The sequence below is a fragment of the Heterodontus francisci genome, chromosome 5 (genome assembly GCF_036365525.1).
Source record: "Heterodontus francisci isolate sHetFra1 chromosome 5, sHetFra1.hap1, whole genome shotgun sequence".
Classification (NCBI taxonomy): domain Eukaryota; kingdom Metazoa; phylum Chordata; class Chondrichthyes; order Heterodontiformes; family Heterodontidae; genus Heterodontus; species Heterodontus francisci.
The window spans coordinates 132,324,332-132,341,384 of NC_090375.1; the positions used below are offsets into that span (position 1 = coordinate 132,324,332).

General features: G+C 40.9%; 1 protein-coding gene across 2 annotated transcripts in view; it reads right to left on the reverse strand.

Annotated features, from left to right (window-relative positions):
- Positions 1 to 17,053, reverse strand: part of LOC137370056 (band 4.1-like protein 3) — a 384,274-nt gene that overhangs the window by 21,883 nt on the left and 345,338 nt on the right. For both annotated transcript variants that reach the window (XM_068032108.1, XM_068032109.1), the window contains 3 exons: positions 10,946 to 11,047; positions 6,135 to 6,257; positions 2,696 to 3,100 (listed from right to left, as the gene is read on the reverse strand). In XM_068032108.1, the coding sequence (XP_067888209.1) occupies positions 2,696 to 3,100; positions 6,135 to 6,257; positions 10,946 to 11,047 (630 nt within the window). The remainder of the gene's footprint in view (positions 1 to 2,695; positions 3,101 to 6,134; positions 6,258 to 10,945; positions 11,048 to 17,053) is intronic.

Below are 17,053 nucleotides of genomic sequence, written 5' to 3' on the forward strand. Positions count from 1 at the left end.
AGTTTAGGCCTTTACTCTCTGGAGTTTAGAAGAATGAGAGGAGATCTTATTGAGGTATATAAGATGATTAAGGGGATTGAGAAAGTAGACATAGAGAGGATGTTTCCTCTTGTGGGGAAATATAGAAAGAGAGGTCATAGTTTTCGGATAAGAGGTAGCAGATTTAAAACAGAGATGAGGAGAAATTACTTCTCTCAAAGGGTTGTGAATCTGTGGAATTCACTACCCCAGAGTGCGGTGGATGCCAGGACATTGGGTAAATTTGAGGAGATAGACAGATTTTTAATTAGAAATGGGTTGAAGGATTATGGAGAACGAGCAGGAAAGTGGAGTTGAGGCCAAGATGAGACTAGCCATGATCGTATTGAATGGCGGAGCAGGCTTGAGGGGCTGAATTGCCTACTCCTGCTCCTAGTTCTTATGTTCTAATATCTGTAATGGGCGGGTTGCCTTATGAGGAAAGGGTGGATAGGCTAGGCTTTTATCCTCTGGAGTTTATAAGAGTAAGAGGCAACTTGATTGAAATAAAAAGACTCTGACGGGTCTCGACAGGATGGATGTGGAAAGGATGTTTCCCCTTGTGGGAGAATCTAGAGCTCGAGGCCACTGTTTCAAAATAAGGGATTACCCATTTAAGACCGAGATGAGGAGAAAATTTTTCTCTTACGAGGGTCATGAGTCTTTGGAACTCTCTTCCTCAAAAGGCAGTGGAAGCAGAGTCTTTAAATGTTTTTAAGGCAGAACTAGATTGATTCTTGATAAGCAAGGGGGTGAAAGGTTATCGGGGGTAGGCGGGAACGTGGAGTCAAGGTTACAATCAGATCAGCCATGATCCTGTTGAATGGTGGAGCGGGCTCGAGGGGCTGAGTGGCCTACTCCTGCTCCTAATTCGTACGTTTGTACCAAAGTGAATAACCTCACACTTGCCCACATTATACTCCTTCTGCCACCTTGTTGCCCACTTTACCCATCTATATCTCTTTGAAGCCTCTTTGTGTCCTGCTCACAGCTTGCATTCCCACCTAGTTCCACATCGTCAGCAAGCTTAGATACATTACTCTCTGTCTCTTCGTCCCAGTCATTAATACAGATTGTAAATAGCTGAAGGCCCAGCACCAATCCTTGTGGAAGTCCCTAATTAAAGCTTGCCAACTTGAAAATGCCCCTTTTATCCCTGCTCCCTATCCATTAACCAATCCTCTATCCATGCTAAAATATTACTCCAACTCCATGTGCCCTTATCTTGTGTGTTAGCCTTTTGTGTGGCATCTTACTAAACGTCTTTTGAAAATCCAAGTGTACTACATTTACTAGTCCCCCTTTATCTACCCTGCTCGTTACATCATCAAAATTTCAAATAGATTTGTTAAACGCTATCTCCCTTTTGTAAAACTATACTGACTTTGTCATACTATGATTTTCCAAGTTCATTGTCAAGACTTGCTTAATAATAGATTCCAACAGCTTGCCGATGACTGATTTCAGGCTCACTGGCCCCTAGTTCCCCTTTTTCCTCTCTTCCCTCCTTTCCATTTACTAATATCCAATCTGCTGGGACTGTTTTAGAATCTTGGGAATTGTGAAAAATCATAAACAGTGCCTCTATTATCTCTGCAGCTACCTCTTTTAGAACCCTAGGATGTCGGCCATCAGGTCCTAGGGATTGGTCGGCTTTTAGCTCCTTAAGTATCTCCAATACTTTTTCCTCTGCTGATATTAATTATCTTAAGTTCCTCACTTTTATTAGCCCCTCGGTTAACCTCTATTTCAGGTCTATAACCTGTGTCTTCCACTGTGAAGACAGACACAAAATATTTGCTCAATGTCTCTGCCATTTCCTCATTCCCCAGCATAATTTCTCCTGTTTCTGTCTCTGGACAAATCAAAACATTTAATTTCGAAAATAATTTAAGTATTTACAATTACTGAAATAACAGTTATGTAAGCTATAAAACCTCACTAATCTATCAGAAATCTCATCATAAAAACTTGATAATTTAAGATTTGGAAATACTTGGTCTTGGCAGACCATCTGAATTCAGGAAGGAACATGAATTTCAATTAGATGATCCCAGAGGTATATTGGTCCCTAGGCATTTATAAAAATGCCATTGAACTATAACAAAAAGAGACTATGAAAATCAAATCAAAATTAGAAAGTATCACATCACCCAAAATTAGACCAAAAGCACTGCAAGCTTTCAGGTGGCACTTTGTTAATCTGCAGCAGTACAAACAGCAGCATTTCAAAATCAGTGCAATGAGGTGGCAGCATGCAGATGTTAGGGCGTGGGGGTAATTTTATCATAACCCACTCAGAGGGAAATGGTCATCTGTCCATTTTACACCCCACCTGATTTTACTTTCCACTTTAGTCAATGGAAAGCAAAATTCAGTGCTTGCCAGTTTCCCGCTGGCCCAGTGGGATTAAAATGACCCCTTAGATATCTAAATAATAGCAACAAACTATCAGCTATGGATCAAAAAGTAAGTTTTTCAAATCACTTGATTCAATATCAATTAATTAGAGCTGATCTCTTTGCAGTCCATGTATTTCAGACTTTGTGATTTAAAAAAAAAATTTGATCCAAAAAAAATTAGTTCTTTTCTCAGATCTTTATCTATAGGACAAGAAAAGGATTAAATGAGGATGATTAATGGTGACAGTTGGTAAGAGGTGAGGGAAACCAGTTACCTCAAACTGAGGTTTTTCTTCAGATTTATCTGAAGGCTTGCCTGTCATTTCAGGCTGTTCCTCCCACCCTTGAGCAGAAGCAGGTCCTTCTGCAACTTCTGCTACAACTTGCTCCACTTTGGGACTCGTCATCTCCCTCTTGTCCTCTTTGGTTTCCATGGTCACCAGGCAACTCAGACCCCCTGCATCACCAGATGCGTGAGCTTTGCTTGCCTCTGCTATAGTATCCCACTCAACTCCTGCCAGCTTAGCAAATACAGCGGAAGCATCCTCGCTTGCATGCACATTCATCACATGCTTCTCTTCCATCACCATTGTTTCCTGCATAACCTTCATCATCTTCTCCTGTTCATGGGTTTCATGTTGCACCACTTTGGAATTTACTTCCCAATTCATGTCAGATTTCTAGAGGAAAAAATAACTTTGCTATGACAATATGTAGTAAAACGTAACTATTTTACTGTGGTAGCTAGTAAAAGAATTAGGGCAAAGGCACAACCATCTCCATCGTCTTAAATCCCTTGACAACCCATACCATATACTCATTAAAATCCAACTTAAAAAAGCATATTTATGAACAGCATAGTTTGCTCAGAATATCCAAATAATCAGTCCACACAAGTATTGTAAAACTGCAGAAATTAATGAGTACAATGGCTAATTCAGTGTGGGAGGCATAAATTGATTTTGTAAAAAGATTTTAATCACTGTTTCATCTAAAAACATGTTTAGGTTCAGAATGCATACAAATAAAGGTTTAATATAAAAAATGTAAAGGAACTTTTAAGCTAGTTCCAATTATTGTTCTTCCTTTTGTCAGCAGATGGAAACTGTAATGCTTCACTGTAGAATATTCCACCCTTCAAAATTTCTCGCTAGCATCAATCATCACAAAGTTGGCAAAGTTGGCAAAGTTTTCAGAGCAGACATCGATTTGATGAATGCAACATTTGTGCTGTCACAGAACAGACTTTGAACCTGCAGTAAGGAATAGAAGTCAGCACTGGGAGTGTACATTATTTTTGAAACTGATCGCCAAAGGAAGAATTTCAAGAGCCACAATGCACAATATTACTAACTTTTTTTGGAAGCAGAAAGAGATAAAACAGAAGAAAGGGTAATGTTCTACAAATTTAAATTTAAAATAAAAACTAAATAGTGGAAACTACATAGTATCAAACAGCCTGAAATGCAATCCATCAACTCTAATAGTTTTCTCATCTGGCACTCTGTTTGGCTGTACTTAAGTCTTTCATTACAAATCTTGTTGCCTTATTGATCAAGCATGTGTCAAACTCTTAACAGAAATACTCAGTACCTGCACTATTATACACTTTGAATTTGATCTGGCTACTATTCCTGTGCTTTGGTTTTTGACAAATTCTCAGGTTTGAGTAATTTAGAGAATGTAGCAAGTTATTGTAGCAAAGTAGATTTTTATTTTAGGAACTTGCTCTTCCATGGAATAAACCCATACCGAGGAATGCAATCCCATCCTCAATACTACTACAAATCAATAATTAAATTGCTATTTGAAACCAGATCATACTGGATTTCAATAAGTTCAAAAGCAGGCAAAAGAAAATCAACAAAAATGCTAAGTTGATGCATCAACCATGCATTTCAGAAGCAGATGGAACAATCTGTCAAAAGTATACACACATACACCAAATTAACTAAACATAGGCCCAGGAGTTATCATAGAATGGTTACAGCATAGGATATTGTCATTCGGCCCATCGTGTTTGCACCAGCTCTATGCAAGAGTAACTCAGCTAGTTCTACTCCCTGTCCTTTCCCTGTAGCCCTGCAAATATTTTCTCCTCAGATGCTTATCTAATTCCCTTTTGAAAGTCACGATTGAATCTGCCTCCACCACACTCTCAGGCAGTGCATTCCAGATCCTAACTACTCACTGTGCAACAAATTTCTTTCTCAGTTTGTTCTTTTGCCAATCACCTTAAATTGGTGTCCTCTGGTTCTCTCAGAGCTGCTCACCTATCACTGCCGTAACCTGAAGTGTAATTGAAAACCCATTTCCATTCGAAAATATTTCTGGCAAAGTTACAGTGACAAGCAGTAGCAGCTCCGAGAAAATTCCCAGCATAAATTCCGAAGGACTCTAAAGCATGTTCTTGTTTGTATTTCCCGTCCCTGCTAGTTATGGATATGTAACCTGCTTAGCAGTGCTACTGTGGACAAAGCACCGCGAAGAAACATCATTACTGTGCACCTTCTATCTCAAAAAGCTTCCAGCAAAACAGAGAATAAATCTTTAAAACTCCAAAAGATTGCCCAGATTAAACTATTGCCAGCACAACTACTTAAAAGTAAATTTATTGCAAATAACGTGCAATTTAATATTTCAAGAAGCAATTTTAAAACAGAACAAGCAATCTGATAAGATCACGTAGCTGCAATTGCATGTCACAATCCCACAAAGTACCGTATATACTTTCCTTCACAGACACAAATGCAATTTGCTCAGCAATGTGCCTGAGATAATTTCACAATGGATAACTACTGACGTAGCTAGAATCATTCAAATGGAGGGTGCATTATTCCCAGATTTTACAATTGAAACACTTTGTAAACACAATGAATTTTTTTAAACTTACCAGAGTGAAGGTAAATTTATGTTGTTACAAATTAAACATGACAGCTCTGTAGCTTCAGCACAGACTTGCCACAATTCAAGTTCCTGATCACCAGCTGCTTCAATGTGAGAAAGCACCAAGTAGAGGTCAGACAATTCCCTACACAGATGGAAATTTGAGGGAGAATCATTCCCAGGTCACAGTCGCAAACATCTTGGCTGCAGGTTTGAAAGTGACATTAGTAGAGGCCTGGAAAAAGTCATTTTCATGGTGGATAAGGTTGCCAAACCCTGCAGGATTGTCCTTGAGTCTCCAGGAATTTAAGAATAATCAACTTCAAGCAACCCAGGAGAAAAACTATAGGGGCAATAAAAAATTGTTTAAAAAAATCTTTGAACATTTTTGTTTACCAGTTGTAAAAATGATTGGACATGTGAAAAAAAAGCAGTTTGACTGACAGCCAAGAATCACCCAATTGGGGAATCACTTTCCATTGGCATAGGAAGGCAATGCGCCATAAGGATGGACATATCGAGCGACCAATGACAAGAGTGTGGGGGTGGGACAGCTGGAGGCAGACAGACAGGGGATAAAACCTCCAGGTGTATGTCCAACCAGGGTTGGGAACCCCAAGGGTGAATAATGTGTGACATGAAAAGATGATAATTTAAAAAGATAAGAGTGTTGTTCGCATAAAAATGGACAGTTGTTTCAAAGCCAGTTTTCAAAGAAAGGCATACTAAAAGCAGACAAAACACCACAAACAGCGAGAAAGAAGTAGGAACAAAAATGTCTTGAGCCCATTTCAGTAGAATGAATTTCTATAAAGAATAAAAAGACACCTGAGCCCAGCTGTATGATGAAGCAGCAGCCCATTCTTTTGCATCCATTTGTTCTCGTGCTGAATCTATTAGATTGGAGACGTCTACATTTTTTGTGGTTACTTCCGAACCAGACTGCTTTGTCTGTGTAGACACAGAAAGTCAACATATAAAAGCCAACTGACATACATGACTATGTAAACAGCAGACAGATAAAAGCCTGGTCAAATATACAGGTTGAAGAAGTTGCAGGAGATTAATTAGGACATATGGAAAAAAGCAAAATAAGGGGAAAAAAAGTGTGGGGAAACACAGGCAAAAGAATAACAGGTTAGTACGCCAACACATTTCAGAGGTTTTGCTAGATCAAAGGAATGTGCAACAGAATCTTGAATGAACCTAATCTGTGCGATAATATTGCAACTGAAGGTGGAGGGAGGGTCTAACTGCTGAAACACAAATGGGGTGCAGCCTTATAATGCCTGAATTTTAAAGTAAGTGTGCCTAATTTAACCAGTTAGTAATGCCAAAAATAAAATGACAAAATTATCTTGAAGGACCACTGGTTGGGTACAAGCAAATAGCAGGTAAACTTAATGGTGGCTTTAGCTGTTTAAGCATACCAAAGCCGTGTCACCTGAAAAGTCATGCGGATATCTTTAGACTGAGAGAGTCAATGGCAACAGTTACCAATAATCTTGATCCCGTTGACTCAGTAAAATAGTGTGCTGTAGCAATGGTAAACATGGGCTCTTCACCAATCTTCAGTTTGGTCATTAAGCTCTCATACTTCGGCATGGCTGGCCCCATATGAGAGCTTTCAATTCCTCTCTGTCTTGCAGTCTCTTTAGCTTTCAGGCTACCTTCAGCATCACCTCTTTTTGTTTCCCCCTTCTTGAAAATGTCAGTTTCTTCCAATGTAGACAGCACAGTTTTCTGCTGTTTGACAGATGACACAAAATCTACCAATTGATGTTCTGATCAATAATACATCTCACTTCATCTTCAACTTTACTTCCTCCTCTACTAACCACTGTATCATAATGTTAGCACTTCCTTTTTGATGTCTATATTGGAGTGCCTCTCTCATCCCTCCCCAACATTTTGTTTTCCAAATTTATGCATCACAAGATTCCATCGGTCATTTGAAGTAGATTAGGAAGTAAATTTTCTTTTATTCACCAAACCCATTCCACTACTTTTAAAATTGCAAGATTATCAGATCCAAGTGCACGTTGAATCTAGAGGGTAAATTTGTGGCTTCACTGCACGGACAGCAATCTGGCAAAGTGGGTTGTCCACCCATTATAGAACAAGCTGATTTTCATTGATCAATGGAATGAAAGTTGGTGGGTTCCATAGCAGGTGGGTTATCTTCTATGCCAGGTCAGTGTCCACATAGTGAAGCCTAAAAACTTACTTACAGAGGTCTCCACAGAAATATAACCTTCAGTACATAGAGCTTCTATAGTGCTTCAGTTTTGATTTCTGGTGTTTACAGCATTTTAAGCTTATGCAATGAAATGCTGTTAAAGAGCAACTACATAAATTCACAGAATTTATGCTGACATTACACTTAACACTGAATAGCTGCTTTTTCACCCATCTGTTGTAATAATACTGTTAAGAGGGCACTTCTGTATTCATCTGTTTCAAAGGGGAATGTACACTGGCACTATAATTCAGTTTCAGAACTAAACATGTTGAAAAGTCACAGGTTTTCAATAAACTACTACATCACTCATATCAAAGCAAATATCTAAACAGAAATATAACATTTAATTTGGGAATCCACCAACCCCAACTCAAGATAGACCAATAATCTTTGGCCTCCTTATCTCGAGAGACAATGGGTAAGCGCCTGGAGGTGGTCAGTGGTGTGTGGAGCAGCGCCTGGAGTGGCTATAAAGGCCAATTCTAGAGTGACAGGCTCTTCCACAGGCGCTGCAGAAAAATTTGTTTGTCGGGGCTGTTACACAGTTGGCTCTCCCCTTGCGCCTCTGTATAGACCAATATTATGAACTTAAATGCTATCCCTTTGCTGATAAACTAAGTAGACAGATGCAACAGGATTATGGAATCACTGCAGATGTGTATATAATATCCAAGTACATACATTATCTCAGGACTGAGGGCAAAGAACTCCCAGAATTCCCATGGATTATTTGCTGATTGGCCTTAACCAAAGCTACAAATCATATTCTCTCTTACTACCACTATGGTGCATGATCCCTTCTCATCCTCTCTGCAGCCTTTGACACTGTCAACCACACCCAGCCTCTTCCAATGCCACTACTGCATTTTCCAGATCATATGAGACTGCCTTCATCTATTTCCACTCTTTTTAGCTAAATGTTGGGAAGGCTAAATCCATTGTCTTCAGCCCCACCAATTCCATTCTATTCTCTGACCACTTTCTTAGGCTGAACCAGACTTGCAACCTCAGCATGTTACTTGGACCCAATGTCAGATCCTCTCCATCATAAAGACTGCCTATTTCCATCTCCATAACAATACCCACTTCTCACTCTACCCATCTGCTGTTGAAATCTTTATACATGCCTTTGTCACCTCCAGAATCGGCTATTCCAATGCTCTCCCGGCTTGCCTTCCTCTAAATTTCAGCGCATACAAAACTCCTCTGTACTTATTTAGTTTTTTATTTATTTAGAGATACAGCACTGAAACAGGCCCTTCGGCCCACCGAGTCTGTGCCGACCATCAACCACCCATTTATACTAATCCTACACTAATCCCATATTCCTACCACATCCTCACCTGTCCCTATATTTCCCTACCACCTGCCTATACTAGGGGCAATTTATAATGGCCAATTTACCTATCAACCTGCAAGTCTTTGGCATGTGGGAGGAAACCGGAGCACCCGGAGAAAACCCACGCAGACACAGGGAGAACTTGCAAACTCCACACAGGCAGTACCCAGAATTGAACCCGGGTTGCTGGAGCTGTGAGGCTGCGGTGCTAACCACTGCGCCACTGTGCCGCCCCTATCCTAAACCAAGTCTCATTCACCCAAAACCACTGCTCTCACTGAACTAATAATTAGCACCCGTTTCTCAATACCTCAAATTAAATCATCCATGTTGTCATGCTAGGCCCTCACCTGCCAAGAATGAGGCACATTAATTTTGTCATGAACATTGATTTTAAACTATTACTGGAGTGAAGAAAGGACTTGTTAAACAGATCGGCCGTGGCTGGAAAAGACATTTGCATATTAACAGACAGTGTTTGGAAGGACAAAGCAGCCATTCCCTGACACATTCAACCCACAATGGACTTTTGATCACTAGACGTTGAAAGTGGGGGAGCTCGCATTCCAGGTTGACTGCTAAGATGGCCGAATACATAATCGGACATTGTCAAACCAGCTAGTTACATGACTAACCTGCTGGGCAACCTACGTTTTTTGAATTTGTACAAACCGTTTGGGCAAAAAGCAGAATGCTCCTAGACAGAGAAGATCTCTCCTGGCTGGTTCGCCACAACCTCTCCTGTCTGTCTGCTGCCATCTCTTTCTCACTAGCCTCTGAATCCACTGAAGTCACATGAACGCCAAGAGAGAAAAGTCTCCTACAGCGAACAAGGTTTAAGAATAACACTGGGCCCCAACAAAAAGCAAGATCTACCTACAATCAAGGACTCTACAGTGAGCTCGAAGAACCTAACACAAAAAACCTCCTCCGATATTGCCTCAAACTTTTCCACTTCACTTTTTCTTCTGTTTTCTTTCTCTCTCTATTTGCATGTGCGTATCGTGCGTGCATGCTAGCGTGGGCACGTCATGTATCCGTAGGCATTAACTGAATTAGAGTTTAGGTTTAAGTTTAATAAATTTCAACTTTTCTTCTTTAAACATAAGAAAGCCTGGTTTGTGTTGGTTTCTTGATTTATAATTGGAAAGCGGTGAACAAGGATTCACCAAGAGGGAGCGAAAAAACTGTTTAAAAATAAAACCCTGTTACAGTAAGACCAGGTGAAGGCTGAAAGGGAACCCTAGACCTCTTTCTCACCTGGTTGTAACAATGTGCTTAAATTCAAACATGGCCTAGCCCTCCCCAAATCTATAACCTGCCTCATCAATATAACATACCCCAAAGTCTCTGCCCTTCTGACTGTGGCCTGTTCTACATTTCCCCCCTCCCTTCACTGGGGGCTGTGACTCAGCTGCCTAGGTAGTATGTTGTGGAATTCCTTCCCTGAACCCCTCTGCCTCTCCATCTCCTTTTTCTCCTTTAAGACTCTTCTTAAAACACATGTCTTTGATTACGCTTTTGATCACCCCTCCTATTATCTGCTCCCAAGGCTCATTGCCCATTTTTTGACTGCAAGTCGGCAAAGTGCACTGGGGCTTTCTGCAAAGCTAACAATGTCATGTTAATGCAAGTTGCTGTTTTTGGCATTATGATGATGTTACTGAGATTGTACATGTGAGCAAACTTGCATTGTGCACCATTGAAATAGCATTGTTACCAGTCACCAGTGATACTGTATTAGACTAAGCTAGTTCACTTAATTCTTAAAACATTTTACTTGTGTCAACTTGCTTTTTGCTCAACTAATAGCCTATGAGTCACATATAGCTGTACACAACAGTTTACATTTGATCAATTTGCGTCCAATTAGAATGCGTACCTTTGCCATCCACCCAAAAGACAGATTAAACAAACTTAAAACCCAACTTGGCTGGCAACTAAAAAGTTTTACCTTTGGTTTCTGAGCTGAGAATACAACAGTTAAAATTCATATATAAATAACAAGTCAACAATCCAAATATGAATGTGTACAAATGAATTTAAAAAAAAATCAACCTCTGGGGCAGATGAGACTGTTTTGTTGATCACAACTTCATGAGATACAAGGGTGCTATGACCAATAGTTGGCTCCTTGTCCACCATCTCCTCTTCTCCAGCCTGTTAAGTCATTGAGAGTGAAAATACTAGTGTCAATTAACGAGACAACTTTATAGCATTCTAACTTCAGTGAAAGCTCCAGGTGTACAACAGTTATGAAAAGCACAAGAGGAGCAATTTTCAAAATGTACTCTCTAGGCACAGGACTTTACCTGTCAGAAGTTCATACTGGGAAATTGTAGGTGCGCTCCCCAAAATTTCTCATTCGTGAGTGGAAAATTGTAAAGAGCATTCCTGCAATTTCCCAAATTGCACTTTGGCTTGTGAGGCTCCATACTGAGAGCATGTGTTCAGAAAACTGGCCTTAATGTAAACAACTGACAGGCACTTTCACAGTGGATAACATTCAGAATAAAATGAAAGAACTAGGAAGAATCTGTCCAGCACACAAACATCATGAAATGAAAATTTTCATATGAAATGTCTTTTCAACAGTGCTAATGCTGCACAATATCTTTTGCAATAATTTTTTAAGATACATATCTAAAAATCAAGTTACTGCAGTTGTAACTTGTTGAGTAATATTATTTGTGAAAGTAAATTGGCTATTAGCATGTATACTAATTAAATATAGAACTAGATGTACAACTGTTCCCTTCTGGCCTCAGACTGTATGCACCCAGGTAGTCTAGCGCAGGGTTCGGCAACCTTTTTTACCTTGTTACAATCACCTGGTTCATGGTTTGTATTAATATTTTTGAGGTAACTTTTAATTTGGAAATTGATTTTTTTTAATGCAAGACAAATGAGAAGCTGACAAACAAACCTAGGGTAGTTAACAAATCAAACAGTAACCCATGCTTATTTAGTATGGTCATAATGGGAAGTGTGGAGACGGTGTGTCTGCAGCTGTCTCATTCAGGGGTTTAAATTATTGGTATGATCTCCAGAACAAAGATAATTTGCAGTTGGAAATAATTAGCTTAAATTGCTATCTGGGACATTCCAAATGTACTACATTGCTGTGGAGATAGAGGGTGCAGGGGGGGGGTGTCTGAGAGTTTTTTGATCCGTGTGCTTGCAGACAGTCAGTTGACTTTTGGAATGTTGTTTGCTTCAGACAGGCGGTTGGCTTTTGGAAAAACCCATACTCAAACTGGGAAATCTAGATTTGTGAGGTGTTGACAGTGAACTGAAGGATTAGCCTAGCCGAAGCTAGAGGGAGAATTCCTAGGAAATCTCAATCCTCGGGAGACAGCTGAGAAATTAAGGAAATCGAAGTGAATTCCCAAGAGCTATGGTACACTTTGGATTGGTCCCAGGTGAAGTGAACAAACCAAGATCCTGCAACGTTTGGGGAAATTTTTGGGGTGGAAGTAAAAGTTAAACAGGAGTGTTCTTATAAGATACTTAAGTTTAAAATACAAGTGTTTCGAAATTGTAGTTAGGTTTGTAGTGTTTAACTCGTACAATAAAATATGAAATCTTGCGGCGTAATTCTTTCAGTAATAACTGGGAATTCGACTTTCTCTTTTTAAAAGTTAGCAATCCCTAATGTAAAAACCTGAAGAGCATTTAAAAAAAAACTAATGGGAGCTGCAAGATGTGAATTTGGCATGCTTAAACCACATACATGGCAAATTGCCAAGAGTCTCTGATAGAAAGCATAATTTGCATATAATATACATGTATTGAATGTATGTATTAATAGGAAAACATTAAAATTAAAATAGAACTGAATTATTGTGTTTTGTGCTTTTTTTTTTAAAAAGGATTTTTTCTTCGTATCTCAAGTACATGCATGCTTAGGTTTCATGCATCCATTTACATAAACTATGCATAAGTAGGTTCAAAAAGTGTAAAAATGGTGAACCCTATTAATTTAATGGAAAAACAGCACTTCAAATAAAAAAAGTAAGAAATGCACATATAAAACTGAAAGAATGCTTTTTGTCTTTTTTTTTTAATAACAGATCTTGTGATAAATGGAATTTTTTTTACTATTATTGTGTCAGTAAAGTCATCTTTAAACAAATTTTAACTTAAGATGCATAGAAGAACTTTGTTGGCTATTAATTCTTGTGATTAAAAAAGCTTTTAATAGCGCATTCCAAATACATCATCTCAGCTATACCAGAAACAATAATGGTCACAGCCATAAAACCTGTTCTTCAAACCAGAGCCATTATCTATAACCATGGTGCTGCTATACCACTTGAACAAGATGATGGTTCTTGTTAAAATAATCATTTGAAACCACAAAGTGCAGCATAATGATTAGTCTTTTACCCCCAAAATAAAAATATGGCTCTCACTTTTCTCGACAATGCTTTTTTAGGTTTGTTCATGATAGTGCGATCCAACTGGAAAAGGTTGGGAGCCATAAATGAGATGTTAAAAGAGCCGCAGGTTGCTGACTCCTGGTCTAGCACCACACATTAGCAGGGGATATGAGACCCTAGGAAGGGTCCAGAGGTGGATCCACTGAAATGGCACATAGTTTAAGGGCTATTTCAGAATGGGCTTAGGGAACTGTGGCTTTTTGCTTAGGAAAAGGATAGACTTTGAGGGGATATGGTTGAGAGCTTGAAAATAATGAACAGTTAAAATTCTGTCCATGTGGACAGGTTATCTAAGCTAGATAGGTCTAGGGACAGCATCAATACTAGTTAAGAAAGCACAGAAGTAGAAAGTACTACTTTTTGCAGAGTTAGCATCCTCTAAATAGGTTGGCAGAGTATACAATGAGTGTGGCTTCACTGCAGGTGTTCAAAAGGAGCTGAATGAGCTGGAAGATACCTTAAATTCTAGAAGGTGCGTTGATTAACTGGCACTAGCGATATCACGTCATTGTGGTCTCCTGGAATTTGCTTGATTGCCTTCTGGAGTTGGAGAGGAATTTCCTTTGGTTTTGCTCTAAACTGACCAAAGGTCTTTTTTTTTTGCCTAAAATTGCCTGACTGAAATGGAGGCGGGGAATGAGGCTGCTGTTGCATTCTTTTCTTTTGGGCCTCCTTATCTCGAGAGACAATGGATACGCGCCTGGAGGTGGTCAGTGGTTTGTGAAGCAGCGCCTGGAGTGGCTATAAAGGCTAATTCTAGAGTGACAGGCTCTTCCACAGGTGCTGCAGAGAAATTTGTTTGTCGGGGCTGTTGCACAGTTGGCTCTCTCCTTGCGCCTCTGTCTTTTTTCCTGCCAACTACTAAGTCTCTTCGACTCGCCACAATTTAGCCCTGTCTTTATGGCTGCCCGCCAGCTCTGGCGAACGCTGGCAACTGACTCCCACGACTTGTGATCAATGTCACAGGGTTTCATGTCGCGTTTGCAGACGTCTTTAAAGCGGAGACATGGTCGGCCAGTGGGTCTGATGCCAGTGGCGAGCTCGCTGTACAATGTGTCTTTGGGGATCCTGCCATCTTCCATGCGGCTCACAAGGCCAGGCCATCTCAAGCGCCGCTGACTCAGTAGGGTGTACAAGCTGGGGATGTTGGCCGCCTCGGGGACTTCTGTGTTGGAGATACGGTCCTGCCACCCGATGCCAAGTATTCTCCGGAGGCAGCGAAGATGGAATGATTTGAGACGTCGCTCTTGGCTGGCATACGTTGTCCAGGCCTCGCTGCCATAAAGCAAGGTACTGAGGACACAGGCCTGATACACTCGGACTTTTGTGTTCCATGTCAGTGCGCCATTTTCCCACACTCTCTTGGCCAGTCTGGACATAGCAGTGGAAGCCTTACCCATGCGCTTGTTGATTTCTGCATCTAGGGACAGGTTACTGGTGATAGTTGAGCCTAGGTAGGTGAACTCTTGAACCACTTCCAGAGCGTGGTCGCCAATATTGATGGATGGAGCATTTCTGACGTCCTGCCCCATGATGTTCGTTTTCTTGAGGCTGATGGTTAGGCCAAATTCATTGCAGGCAGCCGCAAACCTGTCGATAAGACTCTGCAGGCACTCTTCAGTGTGAGATGTTAAAGCAGCATCGTCAGCAAAGAGGAGTTCCCTGCATCCTACATGCACTAAATAATGCATAAGTACCAGACTGATTTACTAGCTGGTGGTTTCCTGTTCCTTTTCATATGTTTGTGCATTTGGATAAATGCTCAACATGTTCATGTTAAATTCCTCTTTCACTATTTTAATTTTATTTATTTTATTTAGAGATACAGCACTGAAACAGGCCCTTGGGCCCACCGAGTCTGTGCCGACCATCAACCGCCCATTTATACTAATCCTACATTAATCCCATATTCCTACCACATCCCCACAATTCCCCCACCACCTACCTATACTAGGGGCAATTTATAATGGCCAATTTAGCTATCAACATGCAAGTCTTTGGCTGTGGGAGGAAACTGGAGCACCCGGTGGAAACCCACCCAGTCACAGGGAGAACTTGCAAACTCCGCACAGGCAGTACCCAGAATTGAACCCGGGTTGCTGGAGCTGTGAGGCTGAGGTGCTAACCACTGTACCGCCCAAATAATCCATTATTTTAAATGGTTTGATAGCAGCATTAAAATAACAAGCAGATATGTGATGTGATTATGTTAAACACTTGCACAATATCACCAATTTTAGTTTTGAGGCTCATATTTCAAGATGTCATTTTTACTTCGGGTTCCAGTACAGCTACAACACTGGCATCTACCCGACAATGTGGAAAATTTCCCCGGTATGTCCTGTCCACAAAAAGGACAAATCCGATAAAGCCAATTACCACCCCAGCAGTCTACTTTCAATCAGCAGCAAAGTGATGGAAGATGTCTCCGACAGTGCTACAAGTGGCACTTCATAGCAATGACTTGTTCGCCAATGCTCAGTTCGAGTTCTGCCAGGATCACTCAGCTCCTCACCTCATTACAGCCTTGGTCTATACAATGGATGGTAGGACCCTAGGAAGTAGAGAGAGTCAGAGGGACCTTGGTGTACTAGTCCAAAGAACATGGAAGGCAGCAGCACAGGTAGATAAGGTGGTTAGGAAGGCATATGGGATACTTGCCTTTATTAGCACGAGGTATAGAATATAAGAGCAGGGAGGTTATGATGGAGCTGTATAAAATGCCAGTCGGGCCACAGCTGGAGTACTGTGTACAGTTTGGGCACTACATTATAGGATGTGATTGCACTGGAGAGGGTGCAGAGGAGATTCACCAGGATGTTGCCTGGGCTGGAGCATTTTAGCTATGAAGAGAGACTGGAAAGGCTAGGTTTAGCAGAGAAGGCTCAGGGGGGATCTGACTGAGGTGTACAAAATTATGAGGGGCATTGATAGGATAGATAGGAAGAAACTTTTTCCCTTAGCAGAAGGGTCAATAACCAGGGGGCATAGATTTAAGGTAAGGGGCAGGAGGTTTAGAGGGGATTTGAGGAGATTTTTTTCACCCAGAGGGTGGTTGGAATCTGGAACACACTGCCTGAAGGGGTGGTAGAGGCAGGAACCCTCACAACATTTAAGAAGTATTTAGATGAGCACTTGAAACGTCATAGCACACAAGGCTACGGGCCAAGTGCTGGAAAATGGGATCAGAATAGTTAGGTGCTTGATGGCCAGCACTGACATGATGGGCCGAAGGGCCTGTTTCTGTGCTGTACAACTCTTGACTATGACTCTATGGATGAAACAATTGAATTCAAGACTGCCCTTGACATCAAAGCAGCATTTGACCAAGTATGGCATCAAGGAGCCCCAACAAAACTGGAGTCAATGAGAATCAGGGGGAAAACTCTCCACTGGTTGCAGTCAGTCATACTTAGTACAAAGAAGGGTGGCCGTGTTGTTGGAAGCCAAACATCTAAGTCCCAGGAATTCACTGTAGGAGTTCCTCAGGGTAGTAACCTAGGCCCAACCATCTTCAGCTGCTTCATCATAACATCACGTTGGCTGACGATTGCTGTGTTCAGCACCATTCGTGACTCCTCAGAAACTGAAACACTCCAAATCCATATGCAGCAAGACCTGGACAACATTCAGGCTTGGGATGATAAGGGGTAAGTAACATTCAGGCCAGGCAATGACTATCTCCAACAAGAGATAACCTAACCATCTTCCCTTGACATTCAAT